General features: G+C 39.7%; 1 protein-coding gene across 1 annotated transcript in view; it reads left to right on the top strand.

Moving 5' to 3' along the window:
* NHLRC2 (NHL repeat containing 2) overlaps positions 1–21,035 on the top strand; it is a 58,626-nt gene extending 37,591 nt beyond the window's left edge. The window contains exons 6-11 of the mRNA XM_062214928.1: positions 4,928–5,027; positions 9,815–10,046; positions 10,625–10,747; positions 12,802–13,011; positions 14,019–14,238; positions 17,225–21,035. Of these exons, the coding sequence (XP_062070912.1) occupies positions 4,928–5,027; positions 9,815–10,046; positions 10,625–10,747; positions 12,802–13,011; positions 14,019–14,238; positions 17,225–17,481 (1,142 nt within the window). The 3' untranslated portion in view covers positions 17,482–21,035. The remainder of the gene's footprint in view (positions 1–4,927; positions 5,028–9,814; positions 10,047–10,624; positions 10,748–12,801; positions 13,012–14,018; positions 14,239–17,224) is intronic.
* Positions 21,036–23,088: the final 2,053 nt, after the last annotated feature.

Raw genomic sequence — 23,088 nt, 5'->3', positions numbered from 1 at the left:
AAACGAATGCCCCTACTCAGTGGTGCAGCTGTGTGTTCTAGATTGCTCTGATCCTTGCTAGTTTCATGGACATTGTGAATACTGAGCCACTTTTTTTTGTTATTTATTTGTTTACTTTTTGAAGCTCATGTTGTTTGCAAGAACAGACTGTGTAGCGCTCAGTGAAAGATGAGGCAGGGTGAAAACTTCTGGCGGTGGCTGTGAGCATGGGCTCTGAGACCAGACTGCCTGGGCTCCATGTCTCAGAGCTGTGTGACTCTGAACAAGGTCTTTGGCTTCTGCGTGTCTCAGTTTCCTCATCTGAACTGAAGATACAAATAGTAACTACTCAACGGCTTATGAGAGTATTATGAGAATTTTTTTTTTTTTTTTTTTGACAGGCAGAGTGGATAGTGAGAGAGAGAGACAGAGAGAAAGGTCTTCCTTTTTGCCGTTGGTTCACCCTCCAATGGCCGCAGCAGACGGCACATCTTGCTGATCCGAAGCCAGGAGCCAGGTGCTTCTTCTGGTCTCCCATGCGGGTGCAGGGCCCAAGGACTTGGGCCATCCTCCACTGCCTTCCCGGGCCATAGCAGAGAGCTGGCCTGGAAGAGGGGCAACTGGGACAGAATCCGGCGCCCCAACTGGGACTAGAACCTGGTGTGCCGGCGCCGCAAGGCGGAGGATTAGCCTGTTAAGCCACGGCATCCGCCGAGTATTATAAGAATTAACAACAGTGCCTGGTGCGTAGAAAGTACTATTTAAGTGCTTGCTGTTATCATTGTTTGCTGTAAAACAGTTTTGTCATAAAAGTCATCAAGAGATGTTGATAATCTGAACCAAAGCAAAAAAGGGAAGTCAAGGGACTGGAAAATACACCTTTAGGAGATTATCCAACCATTGTGGAACACTCTAAGAGGCTACAGAAAGATAGACAGGGGTTAACTCAGCTATAAATCCTGCAGCAAGTAGCTAGCTGTGGGTACATTCGATCAAATTCCTACTTCTGATCACAAATGAAAATGCCCTGGTATACTTGAAGCCAGAGCCACATCCACGGATCAGAGGCAGAAGGTGGAAGAAATGGGTCTGAGCAGAGAACTGGACAGAACACAAACTCAGCTTCCACGGTTCTTTCGGTCTTAACCAGAGCACCTGTGATCCTGAGTCGGATTTGCCAGTGAGACTCACATTCAAGTTTAGCCATGTGAATTTCAGTGAATTATTTAAATTTGAATTTCTGTTTCTTTATATAATGAAGGTGATGCTAATAAGACTTAGAATTGTTACGTAAAAGGAAGTAAACTGCATAATAGTGTTCAGCTCAGTGCCTTAACCAAAGAAGTGTTCTGGACGGTTATCGTTACCACCACCAACCCCAGTTGGTATAGAACCCTCACACCCTAGTCTTGGCCTGAGCCAGCCTCTGCTTCTATACATTTTCTCATTCTTTGGGCTTCTAAAGGTAGTGGGACACAAAGACCAAGAACAGGCCGGCACCGCGGCTCACTAGGCTAATCCTCCACCTGCGGCACCGGCACCCCCAGTTCTAGTCCCGGTTGGGGTGCCAGATTCTGTCCCGGTTGCTCCTCTTCCAGTCCAGCTCTCTGCTGTGGCCCAAGTGCTTGGGCCCTGCACCCACGTGGAGACCAGGAGAAGCACCTGGCTCCTGGCTTTGGATCAGCATGGTGCGCCGGCCGCAGCTGCCATTGAGGGGTGAACCAACGGCAAAGGAAGACCTTTCTCTCTGTCTCTCTCTCTCACTGTCCACTCTTCCTGTCAAAAAAAAAAAAAAAAAAAAGAAAGAAAGAAAGAAAGAAAGAAAGAAAGAAAGAAAGACCAAGAACAAATAAATGCTTATATTTTATTACTGAAGCTCAGCTACATTAATGGGAGAAATAGATAAGGAGACCAAATTTGGTCCTTCAGTCAGATACACACTAGTACTGGTCTAGCTAAATCTGCTTAACTCACCCGTCCCAGATTTTCTTACTCTAGGATATGCATATGGAGGCCATGATCAGGATGGGAATGAGTGACAGATCAGGTAGGAGGTAATCTTTGCAGTAATTGGTGGTTTAGATCAAGGTCAAGTAGGTAACAATTGGCCGGATTCCAGACAGCCAACAGAATTTGCTGATGAGTGCTTTGTGGCATGTTACAGAAAGGGGAATTAAGGATGACTCCAGGGTTTATGGCCTTAGAAGCTGAAAGAATGGAGTCATTTTATCTTAATTTTTGATGCCTCATCCATTTGTTAACTGATTCTGTCACTGGCCAACGCTCACTTTTCAATGAGAGTAAGTTGCATAAAAACCTGTGGTTCTTCCCTCAGTAACGATGCTCAGGGCAAAGGCTTGTATACATATTTTGCTAAATTTACCCTTAGGTATTTGATGGGTTTCTAATGCCATTACAAAGTATGTTTTCTATTTGTTTGCTAGTATAGAAGTAGGATTTATTCTTGCTTACTGACTTTACATACACAGGCATACGGAATTTTCTGTAAAATTTTAAAGATTTTCTATGTATATAATCATGTCATTTGCTGATAATTAGAATGTATTTATAATCTTTGTGGTTTTTACTTCTTTTTCCTACTTTGTTACCAAGCTAGACCCTCTATATGATGCTAAGCAGAGGTGTTGATAGTAGGTATGTTTCTTAGGAAATGTTTGCAGTGTTTTAAATGTGATGTTTGCTATAGGTTCTTTAAAAAATACTTTTTCTCAAATTAAGTAAGTTGTATTCTGATCCTGGTTTGCTAAGAGTTTTTTTTGTCATGAATGGAAACTTGTTATAGATAATGGCAAATTTTACTTGTATATGAGTTCTCAACTCTGTAAGATCTCCAAACCCCTTTCCTGTAACAAAGTATTTGAAAAGCTTCCTTTATCATACCTAAATTCATAAGTAATATAATTCACCAACATGCACATATTTTTCTTTTAAAAAATTTACATAGCTTTTAAGCATAAAAGTATTTTATAATAATGTATTCCTTATGTAAATGTTCTAGCATGACTGTAGTGTCCCCTGTCCATGGGGGATACTTCTCCTGGGATGCTGTAGAATTCAGATCCAGATTCATTATATGATCATGGCTAATATTTGAGCATTGTCATCTCCAAGCCTTGTTTTATGTGCATCACATGCGTCCATCTTTCATTGGAATGTCACTTATCTCTAACATACCAGATAATGCTTTATTGACTTAGGTTTCTTATTTATTCTAATAGTCCCACTTTGTGGCCCTAGAATGACCAGAAGAGTAATTTGTATGTTAAAAACTAATTATGGAAAGCTTTATTTATATGTAGTTTGAAGGCAGTTAGGCAGCGACTTCCCAGAATATATGACATCATTGTCACTTTTAGTACAGTTTAACTTTACAAACATAATTGAGTATAAAAAAGTAAAAAATAAAATTTTTTTTAGCTTTATCAGATAGTGTTAAAAACAGGCAACATGTGAAATGATTAAGGGTGTAGGTTTTTCTCTCAGGCTGCCTTGGTTCAGATTCCAGTTCTGTAATTTACTTGTTCCGTGATCCTGGCAAGTTACCTAACCCTCCTCAGCCTTGGTTCCTTCATTTGTAAACTGTGCTTGCTAACATTACTTACCTCGTTGCTTTTGTGATCCAGAGCCAGAAGCCAAGAATTCTATCCAGCGCTCCCAGTAGCAGGGGTCCAACTGCTTGAAATATTACCTGCTACTCTCCAGGTTCTGTCCACACTGGCAAGAAACTAGAATCAGGAGTGGAGTCAGAGATCAAACCCAGGCATTCTAATATGAGACGCTAGCATCTTAACTGTTAGCCACCCCCAAATAATGATGTTTCAACATTTTTTATTTATTTTATTTTATTTGAAAGGAAGGCAGAGAATTAGATTGTCCATCTGCTGATTTACTCCCCAAATACCCTCAACAGTCAGTCCTGGAACTCAGGCTAGGTCTTCTTCCACACTGGTGGCAGGGGCTGGGTACTTGGACCATGTTTCAATGCATCCTCAGGTGATTAGCAGGAAGCTGGATTGGAAGCAGAGTTGCCAGGGTCAAACTGGCATTCCAGTATAGAATGCTGGCATAGCAAGTGGTAACCTTACCCTACAATGCCAGCCCTGCCAACATGAATTTTTTTTTTTTAAAGATTCATTTATTTATTTGAGAGGCAGAGTTAACAGAGAGAAGAAGAGAGAGAGAGAGAGAGAGAGAGAGAGAGAGAGAGGTCTTCCATCTCCAAATGGCCACAACATCTGGAGCTGGGATGATCCAAAGCCAGGAGCCAGGAGCTTCTTCTGGGTCTCCCATGTGGGTGCAGGGGCCCAAGCACTTGGGCCATCCTCCATTGCCTTCCTGGGCCATAGCAGAGAGCTGGCCTGGAAGAGGGGCAACCGGGATAGAATCCGGAGCCCCAACCGGGACTAGACCCCGGTGTGCCGGCACCGCAAGGCGGAGGATTAGCCTGTTAAGCCACAGCGCCGGCCTACATTTCTTAAATTCTTAAAACATATAGTTCTTTCACTGAAATTATTCAAAGAACCAGTTACTTAAGAATATATCTTAGATTATAAGAGCTCAGTATTTGATTGGTAAAGAGTTTCTTTGAAGAGTATGTGTCAGCCTTTTTCTTCCGCCACACAAAATAAGAAATAAAATTTTTAAAATATTGTAACCAGAGATACAGAAGAATGTGTTGCTATTAAGTATACTTTGGATTCCTGTGAAATACAGGTAAAATTATAAATCTAAGGAAACAGAACAGACCTTATACACAAAGATAACAGAAAATTTTCAAAACAACTGAAAACATTGCAGATGATCTTATTTTGTATCAAATGAGTCATAAACAATATTGTTATCTTTCATGGGTTTGGATTTCCGAAGCAATTGGAGTGTTCCTATTTACCAACTATGTATGTACTAATTGCTCTCTATTTTTCTAAAGGTTCAGAGGTCCAAAGAGATGACATTCTATGGATAGCCATGGCAGGGACCCATCAGATATGGGCACTCCTGTTGGACTCTTGCAAACTGCCAAAGAAAAAGTAAGTGGCTGTGTCTCTCTCCCTCCCTCCTTCCCTTCCTCTCTCTCTCCCTCCTCCCCTCCCTCTCTCTTTATCTTCCTCCCTTGCTCCCTCCCTCCCTCTGTCTCTCTCTCTCTCTCTGTGTTTCGTTAAGGATTATTTATTTGAAAGAGTTACAGAGAGAGAGTGAGAGATCTTCCATCCATTTAGTTCACTCCCCAAATGACCACAATAACTAGGGCTGGGCCAGGCTGAAGCCAGGAGCTTCATCCAGGTCTCCCATATGGGTGCAAGGGTCTAAATACTTGGGCCACCTTCCACTGCTTTCCCATACACGTTAACAGGGAACTAGATTGGAAGTGGAACAGCCAAGACTTGAACCAGTGCCCATATGGAATGCTGGCGTTGCAGGCAGCAACTTAAACCTGCTGTACCACAGTGCCAGCACCTGTGTCTCTCTGTGTGGACTGCACTGCTTGGAATTTCTGGAAGTCCCTTTTCCATCCTTATGATGCCCATTATTTGAGTTAGGATATGCTAGGTCATACTTCTGTAACAACCAATGCAGATTCCCAGTGGCTTTAAACAGACTTATTTCTTGCCTATCACATAGATGTGTTGGGGAGTACTACTCTGCCACTCAGGCTGACCAAGTGGCCAATGCCTGGAGCCTTGCCAGTCATCCTGGCAGAGTAAGAGGGAGGGGGGCGGTGAGTCAGTCACTGGCTCTTACAGCTCCTATGGCACCTACTCAAAAGTGACACATATCACTTCTCACATCTCATCACCCAGTCCTTTTTTTTTTTTTTTTAAGATTTATTTATTTATTCAAAAGGCAGAATTACAGAGAGAGAGAGAGAGTGACAGAGAGAGAGATCTATCTGGTAGTTCACTCCCAAATGGCTGCAATGGCCTGAGGCAGACCAGGCTGAAGCCAGGAGCCAGGAGCTTCTTCCAAGGTCTCCCATGTGGATGCAGAGGCCTGAGGACTTGAGCCTTCTTTTTTCTGCCTTCCAAGGCACATTAGCAAGGAGCTGGTTTGGAAGTAGAACAGCCAGGACTTGAACCACTTCCCATATGAGATGCCTGTGTTGCAGGCATTGGCTTTACCCGCTATACTACAATGCTAGCCCCAGCCAGTCTTAAAGCCACACCTACAGTGAATCCAGAAAGAACAATCTTCCCAAGCATCCAGAAAGAGAACTGGAAATATTTGATGGGCCCTAATCTTTTTTTTTTTTTTTTAAGATTTGTTTATTTTTTTGAGAGTCAGAATTACACAGAGTGAGAAGGAGAAGCAGAGAAAGCGAGAGAGAGAGAGAGAGTGAGTCTTCCATCTGCTGGTTCACTCCCCATTTGGCTGCAATGGCTGGAGCTGCGCCGATCTGAAGCCAGAGCCAGTTGCTTCTTCTGGGTCTCCCACGTGGGTGCAGGGGCCCAAGGACTTAGGCCATCTTCTACTGCTTTCCCAGCCCATAGCAGAGAGCTGGATCAGAAGTAGAGCAGCTGGGATTTGAACTGGTGCCCATATGGGATGCCGGCACTGCAGGAGGCAGCCTTACCAGCTATGCCACAGCGCCGGCCCCAGGCCCTAGTCTTTTAAGATGTAGTGTAGGTGTCTCCAATCATTTGTTTTAACAGTTGAGTATAGCAAAGCGGAGTGGTTGATAGCTCAGATTTTGAAATTGAGTCCTAGCTTATCACTTGTTATCTGTGTGAGTTTAGGAGGCCACTGCAGCTTTCTAAATCTGTTTCTTTATAGACTTGTTTTGAGACTTAATGTGTGTAAAGAGCTCAGCACAGTGTGTGACATATGCAGTAAACATGGGTGGCTTTGCAGCCTCTGGAGGGCATATAAAGGTATAAAAGTAACATCTCTATGAAGTTTCTCATACCTACGTATACAGCCTTTCGTCTTCTCCCAGTCACCTCAGGCAGCACTGGCCACGCTCTCCTCTGTGACCTCACTGTACCCACTGCACTGACAAGTTCACCTGCCTTCCCTCCTTTTCTATCTTTCTCCTTCTCTCTTTTTTCCTACACTCATTTTTAACTATTTCCTACTATAGGACTGCCTCTTAAAGGAAGGGACCCTGTGCCATTCATTTTTCTGTCTGCTATATGTAGCACAGAATCTGGTACATAGTAGGAGCCCAGGAAAAATTTGCAGAAAAATGTTATAGACCATTAAGGCTGTAAATCAACATAGAAATTAAATGCTGGTCATCTCAGTTATTTTATCAGTAGAAAGAAGCAGTTGTATAATACTGTTGTAAGAATATTGGCTACTCCTAATAGTGTATGTATGTTGCTTTGCAGTGCATTTATTTTATGTTTTATAACATTTAATCATTCATCTAACAAGTATTAATAAACATACTACCTGCTAGGCTCTATGCTAGGTGGTGGTGATGAAATGATAGGCTTGCTGTGTTAAGGATAACATGAATATAGCTGGCTTGCAGAGGGATAATCTGATCAGCACACACTTTAAAAATAGTATGTGTGAAAAGAGCCACTGTAGCAGTCCTTTACATTGAAACTGTCCCTTATAGAAGAGAACTAGCCAGTAAGATTTGAGATCCTGGGGCCAGTGCTGTGGTGTAGCTGTTTAAGCCTCTGCCTGCAGCACTGGCATCCCATATGGGCACCAGTTGGAGTCTCAGTTGCTCCACTTCCAATTCAGCTCCCTGCAAATGTGCCTGGGAAAGAAGCAGAAGATAGCCCAGTAGTTCTTGGGCCTTTGGACCCATGTGGGAGACCTGGAAGAGGCTCCCAGCCATTGTGGCCATTTGGGGAGTAAACCAGTGGATGGAAGATCCGTCTCTCTGTCTCTCCTTGCCTCTCTGTAACTCTGCCTTTCAAATAAATAAATATTTTAAAAATGTTTGTGATTCAGGGAAGGCATCCTGGACGAGGCATTCTAAACTGAGACCTGATAGAGAAGTATGAATTAGGAAGAGTGGGAGGTTTTCTAGGCAGGAGATAACACTAACCATGTCAGCATAAGCCAGATCACACAGTGCCTTGCAGAAAGTTTTAACCTTGGAAGTGACGTGAGTAGATTTGTGTTTTTGAAAGAGTGGGACAGGACTAGAGACAGAGGTCCCTGGAGGAGGTACTGCTGCTGTCCAGGCAAGAGATGACAGCAACCTGAGCACTGAGGTTAGCAGTAACATTGCACGTGGGCATAACTATAAAAAGCAGGCAGAAGTGACAGCTTGCTGGAATATGCTGTTCTGGGTGGTGGCTGTTTTAGACATAGATGGTCAAGGGCTACCTAAATTTCCTAATAAGTAGAGTTGTCACTCTCATTCATAATAGGAAAATAGTCACTCTGATCACATTGTCTTGCATCTTAACTTCTAGGAAGCTTTATTTAATATCAGTCTTCAGATGGTAATGACCCCTAACATTTTAGAAGTTACCTCCTTCCCCACTGTTTTATTTATTTAAGAGCGTTTCCTGCTTTAAAGTGTTAAGACTCCAAGTATATTTGGTCTGCGTGTTAGTTATTACATATATCTCTCTGGTAAGCTTATTTTTATAAGTTTCTTGAATAAATGATGATATTTTATGCATTGTGTATACCATTGCTTCTGTATCCTACTCCCTACTAACTTAGAGTTGGCCACATATCAACAAATAAGTGACAGTCATTTTAGATTTTTGCATGTTATGCCTTATTGAGAAATGATATTTATAGTCTCCCACTTTGCATCCTAAGTCAACTTCTTCCCTTTCATGAACACACTACACTGCTTCTGCATTCCCTCTGGTGTAAACAAAGATAGATAGATAGATAGATATATAAGCTTTCTCTGCATTACAAAAGGAATCATTGCAATAGCTGTTTCAATAGAAATTTTCCTAGTATATTAGAAATTGATCAGTTAAAGCAACGTAATTATCTTGTATTGTTCTCTTAAGATTATAATACCTGAGGAGTATCTTTCAAAAACTATTCTTTAATTCCTTTGCTAGACTCTACTTATAAATAAGAACACAAAACATTTTAATGAAAGTTTATGTTTTACACTATCAGGATAATCTTTTTAGTTCCATTTTAGAAACTAATATTACATGAAGCTTGGAAGTCAAGAGGGTAAGGTAGAGAAATAACTATCTCATCAATAATCTGATCACTGTTATTACTTTATAATTCTCACCCTGTCAGGGATTTCCTGTCTGACTTTTGAGAGTAGTTTCAGTTTTATGTATTTTCGAAGAAAAATGAACAGATCCCTATGAAGTGGCTAAATAATTCAACAATTAGAAAAAGCACAGTGGTCCGGCACCGTGGCTCAGCAGGCTAATCCTCCGCCTTGCGGCGCCGGTACACCAGGTTCTAGTCCCGGTCAGGGTGCCGGATTCCGTCCTGGTTGCCCCTCTTCCAGGCCAGCTCTCTGCTGTGGCCCGGGAGTGCAGTGGAGGATGGCCCAAGTGCTTGGGCCCTGCACCCCATGGGAGACCAGGAGAAGCATCTGGCTCCTGCCTTCAGATCAGCATGGTGCGCCAGCCACGGCGGCCATTGGAGGGTGAACCAACGGCAAAGGAATACTTTTCTCTCTGTCTCTCTCTCTCACTGTCCACTCTGCCTGTCAAAAAAAAAAAAAAGAAAGAAAGAAAGAAAAAGCACAGTGAATGCTGATTTGCACAGTTTAAGCCAAAATCACTAGTTTTTGTTTTTGCTTTTGTTTTTAACAATGCCTATCACCAGTGATTCAGTCATTTGCATTCATGTGTTTAATAACTATAGTGGACACAACATACCACATGTTGACCCCATCTATGAACTTGTCTTTCAGTGAATTAAAAAAGGGAACCTGTCTTCGGTTTGCTGGAAGTGGAAATGAAGAGAATCGAAACAACGCCTATCCTCACAAGGCAGGTTTTGCCCAGCCTTCAGGTCTTTCTCTGGCCTCTGAGGAGCCCTGGAACTGCCTTTTTGTAGCGGACAGTGAGAGCAGTACTGTGAGAACCATCTCACTGAAGGATGGAGCAGTGAAGCATCTTGTCGGAGGAGAAAGAGACCCCATGGTATGACATCGCGTCACATGTGCGTTCAGACACTGACCACGCTGGCAGGTCTTGAAGTGTGGAGAGTTCATACAATTGAGGGGAGATCATTCTTGAGCTATCCATGAGTTTCAGTGGAACTCACACTGAAGGAAATGTGCATATAAAGAAATATAAATAACACGACCATCTAGGAAAGTTAAACTGACTCTGCTTGATTGTATGTAAATGTTAAGGCTTCAGGGAGAAAGAATGGATAAAATATTGATTACTGGAGAGAAGAGAAAAATGTAAATTTGATGCTTGGCAGTGGATTGGAAAAAGCACTGCACTAGCAGACTTGGCCTATACCTGATCAGTTATTGTGACCATTGTGAGTTAAACTACAAAGCAGCACAGATTAATACAGGTTCTAAATTCTGTCATTTCTCACTGGTCTGAATCAAGAAAGCTCTATTTATATACCTAGCTCTATTCTTATGAAAATCAGATTTTCACCTTTAACTGTAATAGCATATTCACCTATCTTAATTTTCACTTTATAGCCTAACAAAGCAGCATAAAAATCTTAATAACTGCTGTTTTTTTTTTTTTAATAGAATTTATTTGCTTTTGGTGATGCTGATGGAGTAGGAATCAACGCAAAACTTCAGCACCCACTTGGAGTAGCATGGGACAACAAAAGGAATTTACTTTATGTGGCAGACTCCTATAATCACAAGGTGAGTCCTGACAAAATTATATAACACCTTGCCTTTTGTATGTGCTATTTAAAGTGGTGAAAGACTTGTGGGCCTTCTACAAGTACCACTCTAAAATACAGAGAGGAACAGCAGTTTTTGACACCATATGTGACACCAGCTTGTTCTTTTCTTTTCTGGTCCTTTCTTTGCCAAGAAGTTGTGATGGTTCTCTGGGGAAGCACCCAATCCAATTCTAGTGGCTGTGACCCATCAAAACTGCTTTGTAATACGCTCAGTGGATAAAGGGGAGGCAGATAGCTGAGAAATCAATATGTTAACTAACAAATTTTCATTTTTAAACTATTAAATAGATGCAGTGCCTGTTGGCAAATAATTCCATTTTTCAGCAGCTTTTCCATTTTTGTCTATTCAGCTCTTTCATTTTTATTGCACTTTTTTTAGAAAATCAGTAGATGGGCCGGCACCGTGGCTTAACAGGCTAATCCTCTGCCTTGCGGTGCCGGCACACCGGGGTCTAGTCCCGGTTGGGGCGCCAGATTCTATCCCGGTTGCCCCTCTTCCAGGCCAGCTCTCTGCTATGGCCCGGGAAGGCAGTGGAGGATGGCCCAAGTCCTTGGGCCCTGCACCCGCATGGGAGACCAGAAGAAGCACCTGGCTCCTGGCTTCGGATCAGCAAGATGTGCCGTCTGCTGCGGCCATTGGAGGGTGAACCAACGGCAAAAAGGAAGACCTTTCTCTCTGTCTCTCTCTCTCACTATCCACTCTGCCTGTCAAATAAAAAAAAAAAAAAAGAAAAAAAGAAGTTTATTCTCAGCCATTGCATTGTCTTTATATACAAAGGCTGTTGTTTAAAAAAAAAAAAAAGAAAGAAAAGAAAATCAGTAGATGGTAAATGTTAATTATTCATGATAAGAGACCATAAATTTAATGTAATTGGGATATAACTAATAATCAGTAAGTTTAAAAAAGGTAGAAAATCATCAAACAATGCTAAATGCTCTTGAAAAAGCAGGTCACTGTGGGGCCAGTGTGGCATGGAGGGTTAAGCCACCACCTGTGATGCCCATCCCATATGGGCACTGGTTCAAATCCCAGCTGCTCCACTTCTTTTTTTTTTTTTTTAAGATTTATTTTATTTATTTGAAAGTTAGAGTTACACAGGGAGGGAGGGAGGGAGGGAGGGAGGGAGGGAGGGAGGGAGAGAGGGAGAGAGAGAGAGAGAGGTCTTCCATGCACTGGTTCACTCCCCAGTTGGCTGCAACAGCCAGTGCCACGCCAGTCCAAAGCCAGGAACAAGGAGCTTCCTCCAGGTTTTCCCACGTGGATGTAGAAGCCCAAGTACTTGGGCCATCTTCTACTGCTTTCCCAGGGCACAGCAGAGAGCTGGATTGGAAGTGGAGCAGCCAGAACTTGAACTGGCACCCATATGGGATGCCAGCACTGCAGGCGGCTGCTTAACCCATTATACCACAGTGCCAGCTCCTGCTCTACTTCTAATCCAGTTCCCTGCTAATGTGCCTGGGAAAACACTGGAAGCCAGCACAAGTCCTTGGGCCCCTACACCCATGTAGGAGACCTGGATGAAGCTCCTGGCTCCTGGTTTCGGCCTGGCCCAGCCCCAGCCAATGTGGCCATTTGGGAAGTGAGCCAGTGAATGGAAGATAATCTTTATCTCTCTCTCTCTCTCTCCCTCCCTCTCTCTTGCTGTAACTCTGCCTTTCAATTAAATCCTTAAAAAAAAAGTCACTTCACTTTTGGAAACGTGTCCCATTGTGAAGAAAAACAATAAAATTTAATTGTTTTTAATTCCAGATGGCTTCATCAAAGATTGCTTCTAGAAGGCAAGATTTAACTGAGATTTTACAAAGTTTTTAGCCCTTAGAATGGAATATCTCTCATTAGACTGTGTAATTTTAATGTTTGAATTTTTTAAAAATATATAGAACTACCTTTTTTGATTCTTACTAATAATAATGGCAATCAGGAACTCTCTACTTTGTTTGATACTATACACTTTCATACTACAAGCATGCAATTGATCTAAAGATATATACATTTTTGTTTTTCTTTAGATTAAAATTGTGGATCCTAAAACAAAGAGCTGTACAACATTAGCAGGAACTGGAAACACAGATAACGTTACTGGTTCCAGTTTCACCGAATCAACTTTTAATGAGCCGGGAGGCTTGTGTGTTGGAGAAAATGGTCAATTGTTATATGTAGCAGACACCAATAATCATCAAATTAAAGTGATGGATTTAGAAACAAAAACGATTTCTGTGGTAAGTAATCTCGAAGCCTAAGGTTTTAAGAACTATGCTAAGATCCCCACAGCACTGACAGAGGCATTTTGGGTTAGGACATCTCCAGTGATGAAATTAATACACTTAGAGCAGGAAGTAGATGCCCGCATTATTTTCTTTGATGACTATGCCTGCAGGCTTTCTTTAATGAAATCCTGTTATTTTTAAAATACAAGTTCTATCTTGTATGCTGAGGGTTTGACGAAGATACTGGAAGTTGGAAAGAATTTGATGAACTTTCAAGAAAAATAAAGATTCAGATAAGTGTTTAAATATGCAGACATACTGAAGCTCGCTGCATCTCATGCTGTGCAGGGTAGATTGGGTTGTTCAGCTTTTTGTTTTGTCTTTTCAGTGATCCTTGGGTTAATGTAAAGACTTTGTTTCCTGTGCTGAATCCATTTTGAATAATTGCCCAAAGGGAGCTTAAAAACTACATTTCTCAAGACATTGAAAATAAGATTGGAAGAAACTTAAATTATAATCAGTTTTTAAAAATATGGACATAGTCTCTAATAGAATTTTCAAGAGAAACATCTATTAAAAGTTGCCTCTTGGTGAAACTGGAAAAAATACAAAAGCTTTTTGTTCCCTAACATTCTAGTAATTTACAAGGTATATCATCACAAGTGTCATTTCTCTTCATACAGATCTCTATATAAGATGAATAATACAGTTACACATAAGAGAATGTCTCTCCTGCACTCATAGTTCAGTTTTCATTTCCCATCATCTGTAAACATATTGGACAATTAATGTAATGCTGTCTCTTTCCCAAGTTGATAATCTTTTTGCTAAGATAAATTAGTTTTCTGCACCTCCAAATAATGTTGAGGGTGTCTTACGTAAACATTCTAACTCAGAGTAGAGTGGCAATTAGGTTATTGATACAGAACTTCATTTTTTTTCCAAAGTCTAAAAATAAGTTTCCTCACTCCACAAGTACTACGAAGTATACTTTAGTAACAGATTTTCTTATTTCTTAGCTCCCCATCTTCAGATCTGCAAGTTCTGTGGTAGATGGTCCAGTTCCGGGAGAAACACAGAAGACGTTACCCAAGCTGCCTAAATCTGCCGCAAGCATCAGGCTTTCCCCTGTGACCGCACGTCCTGGCCAGACTCTTCAGTTCAAGCTACGGCTCGACCTTCCATCGGGAACGAAGCTAACCGAAGGAATGCCCAGTTGCTGGTTTGTGACAGCTGAAGGTATGGGCATTAATCTTGCAAGTGGAAATACTTCATAAATTCCTGATATTTAATCTAGTACTTTTTCTCATTTGTTTGAGACATTTTCACTCTGTGATTGAGCAAAATTGAGAGAATGTGAAAAACCAAATCCAGATCTAACTCCACTTTGGCAGTTTTCTTTATTCCTTGAGATCTTTTCCCCTCCTTTTATTAAAGAAAAGTGTGACTCACCGGAAGTCACGTGTCAGCTTTTAGCATGCTTTCTTAGAGTGTAAGATTTCATGTACCTCTTCCCCTATTCTAACCTTGGTCTTTATTCTTTTCTTATTCCCAAAGTGGACTTCCCAGAGTTCGGATCTGAAGTAGAGCAACAATGCAGATTCTTCTTACTGAGCGTCTTTTTCTGTAACCCCGCCTCCCAGTCCCCTTTATTCATTCTTCCGTTCCTTTCCTGTGTGTGAATCAGTGTGAGCCAGCTCCTTCTTTCATGAACTGATGATGGCAAATCAGAAGGCTGCTTGCCTGTGGCTGTGCTTTCCAACGCTGTACAGAGGGGCCAGCGGTTTTAAAGTCAAATAGTAGTGGTCCAGAGCTCTAAAGCATGACTACTTGTCCCTAATGGTCTTCCTCTGTCCATGCTCATTTCACACCTTCTCACCCCATCTTTCATTTCCTCCCCAACTCCTCCTCCCTCATACCCTCTCGCACACTTTTATTCTGTACTTGACCGAAATCCTGCCCCATGCCTTCTTACCTTCATACATTCTCAGGGGCAGCAGCTGCTGGCCTGTAACTCTCAGCCCTGTGTCCAAACCAAGAGGCCGAAGATATCTTAGTAGGCAAGCCATGAGGAACCGCCTCTGAGAGTTTAGGAGGCTGGCTCTTGGGATTGAGCTCTCGGGGAAACCGAACCATCTTACCGTTCACAAGGGAGAGGCCGACCACGTGGCGCTGACGTTTGGGAGTACCCCTGTGGAGAGAGTACTTAGATTCTGGCCATTCCACAGCCTGCTAGGTTCACAGCAAATCATAGGTGCCAGTTTAACTTCTGTCTGAAAGCATTCTGTATTCACTGTGTGGTTAACAAATAGTGTGTTAATTTTTAAAATAGCATATTGACAAATTAGTATGTTTATTTTAACTGTTTTGTCAGATGCACAAATTAATTGAGTTCTTTGAACATAAATTATGGATAGTATTAAAGGAAAGTGAAAAAGTCTATAGAGAAAATATTTAGCTTTTTTAATCACTTACCCAAGATAACAGCTTCATTCTTTTAATTTAGGCAAATAAGGTTTAGCCAAATAATTTAGGGTTTTGCGAACCATTTCAAGGAGTTTATTTGTATACTTATAATAACAAACATTTTCTCTTAGTTGGCTAAATAGATATGGAAGCACTTATTTTTAACTGAATTTTGGTCCCTATAATTTAAAGTAGTTAGAATATGTGAAAGTTTTTAAGTCCTCCTGCTCCCCTCAAAAAAGCAGTGTAATAACACCATTGTCATATTGTAACTTTTTTTTCAAAGATTTATTTATTTATTTGAAAGAGTTACACAGAGAGAGGAGAGGCAGAGGCAGAGAGAGAGGTCTTTCATCCACTGGTTCACTCCCCAGTTGGCTGTAATGGCCAGAGTTGTGCCGATCTGAAGCCAGGAGCCTGGAGCCTCTGCCAGGTCTCCCACATGGGTGCGGGAGCCCAAGGCCATAGCAGAGAGCTGGATTGCAAGTGGAACAGCTGGGATTCAAACCATATGGGGTGCCAGCACTGCAGGCGGCGGCTTTACCCACTACACCACAGTGCCGGCCCCTCCTGTTATAACTTTACAAACCCTATGATATATGTGAGAAATATCTAAAACATTTTTGTTTTATTTCTAGACTTGGACATTAAAATAACATAGTTTATTATTTTCTTACTCTGATTTAAAATATAAGTTCTTTACTGATTTTCTTACTAGCAAAGTTAAGCATTAAATAAAACAGAAAGCATGCCAAAGAATTTTATAGAGAATTTTTAAAAAATTATTTAAAAGCTCCTACATAAAAGCACCGCACTTATGTTGTTGCCTTGAACCTTCTTATGTAAAATATCTTTCTTGAGTTTTCCTTTCAGTCAGCAAAATCCTATAAGCAGTAAACTAAAGGAGATTGTAGAGGACTGGTGTAGGTTGTGTATAGATGTCCTGGGCATTCATAAGTCTTAGATTGTGTTCACTGCACTCTATGTAAAATGACTGGAAGACTGCTCCTACCCCTGCGTGAGCTGATGGTCAGTTTACATATGCACCTTCTCGCTGCGAAGCACGTGTGTGTACCCTCTGAGAGAAGCCTTGAGGTGAAGAAAGACATTTAAAGAAAACCTTGACACCAGACTATTTAAACAATTTTAAGTGGTTTGCTAGACTTTTGTTAGATAATCTGTATTTAAGTCTAAGAAGAATTTTACATATTAGAATCAGGTAGACAATGGGAGTCCATGGAGAATATGTATACCCTGTACCTGTTTCTAAAGAAATCAGTGGTTTCTTTATTACTTTTGGAAACTCAATAACTCATCATTATTTTAACTAGAAAGTCATTGCAGAATTATAAAGTTTATTTGTATTCCCTATATAAAGTCTATTTTGTAGTTTTTATGTCTCTGAAGATTTATATATTTGATAAAAGTGGTCTTTTTCTCCAACATCTTTTGTATTTCTAAAACTTTTATCTTTGGGGATCTATAACCATATTTGCAATATTTAAGTTGATTTCAATAGAAATAAATTTATAATTTATTTTGTAGTGTTTAAACAAAGGGAAGAATTATAATAATTGCATTCAAAATGGTCAGATTGGGAACTGCTCATGGGTGGACACTGCCTCTTATTTGTAGTCCTGGTCTTCCCACAGAGCAGAATGCCTGGCACTCAGGTGCTTTCAGTAAATACTTGTTGGTACAAGTCTTCATGAGATTTTTTTCTAATTTCCTACAGTCTTACTAATTTTTTGTTTTCTAGGCAATGAATGGCTTCTTCAAGGACAGATACCATCTGGAGACATAGAGAGCATTTCCAATCAACCAACAATTTCACTGCAAGTTCCTGGCCATTGCTTGTCACTTGAAGCTGTTGTATGTGTCAATGTTCTGCTCTATTATTGCAGTGCGGATAGTGGCGCTTGTATGATGCAGGGAGTTCTGTTCCGGCAGCCTCTGCAGATAAGTGACACGCAGCAGGGCTGCGCAGCTCCTGTAGAGCTCAGGCATGTATTCTAGCAAGGCAGCTGGCAGTCCTCACCACAGCCCCATCCTTCCTGACCGTCACTATAACTTACGAGGAAAACTTAGTTTCTGCCTCTGGAAACCAAGCCACCATTCCCCGTTTCTAGCAAATGTTACTAAAATAAAGCCATGCTCTTTATTTACTTTTTATATTGTAAAAAAAAATTCCTTCATTCTGGCTGTGTGCAAGCTAACTCACTGACCATCATTTGAACTGTAATATAATCTATGCTGCTATTTTGCATAAGACTGAAGTCCACAGTAGAGGAGAGAATATGATCACAATTTGCAGTGAATACTGATAATAGTAATACTAGGTATTTTAACCTACTTTTGCTACCATTATTAATAGCTGTTGGCACACTTGAACGTGTACATTTCACAGTAACTTTAGAAAGAGCCTACACTTTAGTCCACGTGTTTATATAAGGACATCTGCCATTCAAGACATGAGGTCTGTTTTCTGCCCCACTAAAGGTATTTCCATCACAGTAGAAGCTGAAGAATACATGGCTGGTAAATATGATCTTTATTCTGTGATTTTCTCTACTGAGATATTTTTAAAGATAATTTTTATCTATTTTTATTATAAATTATTTGTTTTAATATGCCATTATTAATGCCTTGTAACTTTATACAGAAACAGTTGAACATAGAATCTCTATGTGCATATAGACCCACTCCTCTAAACTTCTTCCAGTTAACAAATGAGTCCTCAGAAGTATTATGACTTCCATGGAGAAAGAGACATAAGGATACATTACTGTGTGTGATAAAGACTTTATTGTGTAGCTGAATCTCATGTGAATGGGTATATGTGTTGTTTTAGCACTTACATTTCATTTGTAAGTATTCAATGAAGGTTTGCTAGGTTATGATTTTGGGTTTTGTGGTTCTTATATTCAAATTTTAAATTATGATCACTTGCTATGATGTTTTTAAATATCACTTTTAACTCGTCAAAGTGAAATTTCCAATGTGAAATACTTTCATACTGTTATGGTGCTATAATACTATAGTACCAAAATACTATATTAAGTATAGTATATTCTAATATATTACTCTTGAATATATTAAGCCTGAAATATGTAGTGATTTGATGACACTGCTTTCTTGGTTTTTTAACCACAAAAGAAAAAGCCACTGAAGGTAGTTTTTTGAATTACCATAATTTAGCCTATTCCTGTTTTTCCTAAAACTAATTGAACGTATTTGTGACTTAGGCACTTATAGGATTTTTTTAAAACAACAGGTGAACCATGTTTATTTATTCAATAAATATTTATAGACAGTATGGCATAATATGCTTCCCCTCCTTCAAAAACAATGCTGTATTTGAAATGTAATCTTTTTAGCACCATCATCTGCCCACTTCACTGTTTCTGGAAATATAGTATTCGCTTCTTTTATTCATAAGGTTAAATCTCTGAATTAAGAGAATGTATAGCTTACGACTTTGATTTACTTAGTAGCCTTCTAATATGTTTTTAAGAGAAGCATCAATGTAAAATTAAAAATTATATGCACAAGTAATTACCTCATAAACCTTTCTCTCCACAAATAACCAGGAAAAAAATGTTCTGTCATAAAAGGATGTGTAACATTTACATTCTCTTTTGTGGAAAATAGGCCTTAGTTAATCTCATTTTAGTTGAAAGGATGCAAAGACTTCCTGTTTCAGGACATAAACAGTTTCACTCTCTAAAAGAAGTGTATTTAATTTTAACTTGCTAGTTTAGAAATAACTAATAATTTATTTTTCAGTGTAATATACAAACATACAGTATATATTATATATTTGCATATATGTTAAAAATCCAGAAATATCTTTTAGAGTCCCTTAATTTTCCCTTTGTTTAAACAGAGTTTTAGGTTATTGTTAAGTTTATCCTTTTCTTGACTTTCAAAGTATAGTTTTATTGAATTTGTTTCCGTACCCACTGCCACTCTGCTTTGTTTTTTACATTGAAAATATTATTTATAGTGGATTGGTATTATTTTGATAAGTCACACTAAAGCAATGTAAATAGGTTCCAAGAATCTATGACTAGCATAAGCCTCTAATATAAGAGGAAGTACTACACAGTTTATTTTTAAAACTTCTTGATCCATGTCTGCCTTCTGTTTTCTGTAAGGGTTGTGTATACTTTTTTAATTTGTGCTTTTCTCCCTTTCTAAATTATTGTGTTCGGTGATAGTTTAAAGAGTGTAGGTCACATTAATCAAAATGGCAGTGAGGTAGCGTTACACACACTTCAACATAATACCTAATCTTTGCCCTAAATTATTCTGCTGATTTGTTAACTTTTTTCCATCCTTGTGATATTTCATAGTTATTAGATTTTTTCTGACTTTGTACTCAGGATTAATATCCCTATGAAGAATCTTGCTTATCTTGAATATTCTATCTCAAGCAAATATTTAACCTACTCACAAAGGAACACCTTGCAGTTTAATCACCTGTAAAGTGTAACTTTGGCAAAGTTCAATGAGTTTTCTCCTTTACTATTTGAATAATATATTTAGATGTTCTATTATCAGGCCTTCAGAAAAAACTGTACATCTGAACACAGCCTAACCTGTGTCTGGATGAGTATGTGTGTCTGTGTGTGTATGTATACACAGAGAAAAAGATCCATTCAAGAATTACTTACATGTTTCTTTTGATGGGCAGTACACTTTGAAGCTAATTCCACTGAACCAGGTTGTTCTTTGCTTGTTTTTCCATAGTTGAAAGATTGGGGAAGATATTGAAAATACTTACCTCTATAATATAATTTTCTTTTCTACCTGCACAATATTGACTACTAGTTTATATCTGCTAATTAAAAACACTTCAGTCTATCCATCATAGTTGGCTTCCTGCTTAAGACCAATCATCAAAAACCAACTAGATTCCATAATTCAGAATTACCTAAAAACATGTACAGATGGATGTTTTAATTTTAATTCTACACTTCTGGATTTTTTTTCAGTGAACAGTTTGTTATTCTTAAAACCAGTGGAAAAGAACTAAAGTTTTTTAAGTACTTAAAATTGAGTCATAAGCACTTACATAACTTCCCTAAAGTCACTTTTATTACCAAAGATCAGAATACTGTTTGGTGTCCTTTGATCTACTGGTTCTCTTTCCTTAAGTATACGACCTGGTGAAGACAGAAATGATTATGGCTTTCTCCTTCTAGTATTTCTGTTGTATAATGTAGTGCAGCGGTTCAGAGCATGGACTTGGATTCTGACTCTCTAAAATGAGGCTTACATAGTTGCCTTATCATTGAGCGGTTAGTATTTTATAAAACTGTTAGTTATTGGCTTAGTAATAATAATAAATTGTGGCCATAGGCACAAATAGCTTGACATTTTCTTTGCAACTGCAATTTCTAAAGGTGATTATTTCTCTACCAACTATTTGATACATTAATATTTTCCATCAATTTAAGGCTCAAGAAGAGAAATGTAGTTTTATAATGAATCATATTAGTATTGTATAAATAATCTTATAGTTACAAAGAAACATTCCTACAGTATTATTAAAAATTTTTAAAGGACCTTCTGGAACTGTGAGTAATAAGCTTGTCTTGAGAAAATCCAGTCTGAATCACATTCCTGTAACATGTGTCCAGCAGCTTACACCGGAATACTTTTTTGTTTTTAAAGATTTATTTATTTATTTGAAAGGCAGAGTTACAGAGAGGCAGAGACAGAGAGAGAGAGGTCTTCCATCCGCTGAATCACTCCCCAAATGGCCGCAATGGCCAGAGCTGGGCTGATCCGAAGTCAGGAACCAGGAGCTTCTTCTGGGTCTGCCCTGCAGATGCAGGGGCGCGAGGACTTGGGCCATCTTCCACTGCTTTCCCAGGCCATAGCACAGAGCTGGATGGGAAGTGGAACAGCTGGGACTCAAACCAGCACCCATGTGGGATGCCGGCACTGCAGGTGGTGGCTTTTACCCACTACGCCACAGCACTGGCCCCTAGAATACTTACACCTTAACCAAGAAGTCTCACTCGATGATGCTTTACAAAGTCTTCAGAGTGCTCTCACGTATGGTGCTCCATTTGATCCTTACAGTGACATTATGAGACAGGTAGGTGTCCATTTTGTAGATGAGGAAATAGCCTTGGAAGAATTGGTGACATCTGAAGGCCAGAAAGCTCCAGGGACTGTGCCTGATGTCCAGTGCCAGGCCTGGTGCCAGCCAACGCTTAGGTCTGTCGAATGGCTTGAGTATGAGAAGTGAGTGGGGAATCTTACTCAGATCCAGGTCTGCAATTACCTAGCCTTACACTAGAATAAAAAGAATAACATGCTAAATGCATTGAGCTCTGTTTGCCAGGACTTCTCTCAGTGCTTGGTGTATATTAACTTCTTTAATCCTCTCATAACCTTATGAGTAGTGGTACTGTTTTTGCTTGTTTGACCAATGAGGAAGCAGACACAGAGAGGGTCAGCAGCACCCCAGCTTAATCCATATCACACAGAAGTAGCAGAGCCTACATGACAGGTCAACTACCTCTATATTGGCCCTCAGAGCCATTTTTTTTAACATAAATCTTTAATAGCTTTATATAATAACTTAAAGTCCTACCAATAATTGTTTTTGAAATTTAAATAAATTCATTTAATTATGTGACTTTTCTTTATATACTGTTACCATTCGGGCCTCGGAACAGGTCTTTGTCATATCCAAAAAGATTGTATGTACTGCTCTTTGTTAGTTTCAGATATCATCTAATTTTTCTGACAAATGGAGCATTAAAGAAATAGCTATCTAGTGCTAGTATTTAACAGTGCTGTTTCCAGTTGATCTTCAAAAGATAATTTAGACCTATTTGTAAAGAATAACTGAATTCTTAGCATTGGATTGTCTTATACCCTAACAAGCTTATTCATATCTTTTTAAAATTTCGTTTCATTAGCCAAAGTGATCTCTAGAAATACCAAGTTTGTCCAGCTTCGTTGCTTTGTAAATAACACTGGTATGTAGGCTCCCCACCACCACAACACACACATACACAGTGACTCAAATATATGCAATTCTATTATAGGAAAAATTTTGCCAGGGCCAACCTATTATTCCAGCATTCGGAACATTAAAAACAATGAAGCCAAATGCTGCATACCAGCAGGTGTAACTCATGACCATTCAGGTACACAAGCAGACACTTTCCATTGTGAAATAGTCTGCTAATGAAGTAGTGGAGCAGTGCAGCGAGGCAGTTGTTAACTCTGTGGTAAAAATCCCTTTCCTGAAACCCATAAGAAAATTTAAGAAAGTGGTAATATTATTACTACTACTATTATTATTATTATAATAAAAGTGGAATTCACTCAGTCACCAAGATGCCTTTTCCTCCTCCTGTGAGACAAAGGTTATTTAAGTGAAGAATTAACGGTAATCATAGGTCACTATTTTGTCATGAATAGTTAAGTTTGCAGTTTCACATTTCTTTGCAAGAGGGTGATATAAAGTATAGTGTTGAAAGCTGGAGGCTTATTCCATGATTGACAGACCTTGACCCCTTCACACATTAGACCTGCAGCTTAGACTGCCTATCTCCAGCTCTCAGGTGGCTGGTCTGATGGCAGAGAGCCTGGCAA

Source organism: Lepus europaeus, chromosome 17 (genome assembly GCF_033115175.1).
Source record: "Lepus europaeus isolate LE1 chromosome 17, mLepTim1.pri, whole genome shotgun sequence".
Taxonomy (NCBI): domain Eukaryota; kingdom Metazoa; phylum Chordata; class Mammalia; order Lagomorpha; family Leporidae; genus Lepus; species Lepus europaeus.
This window is presented reverse-complemented; position numbering and strand designations above follow the sequence as displayed.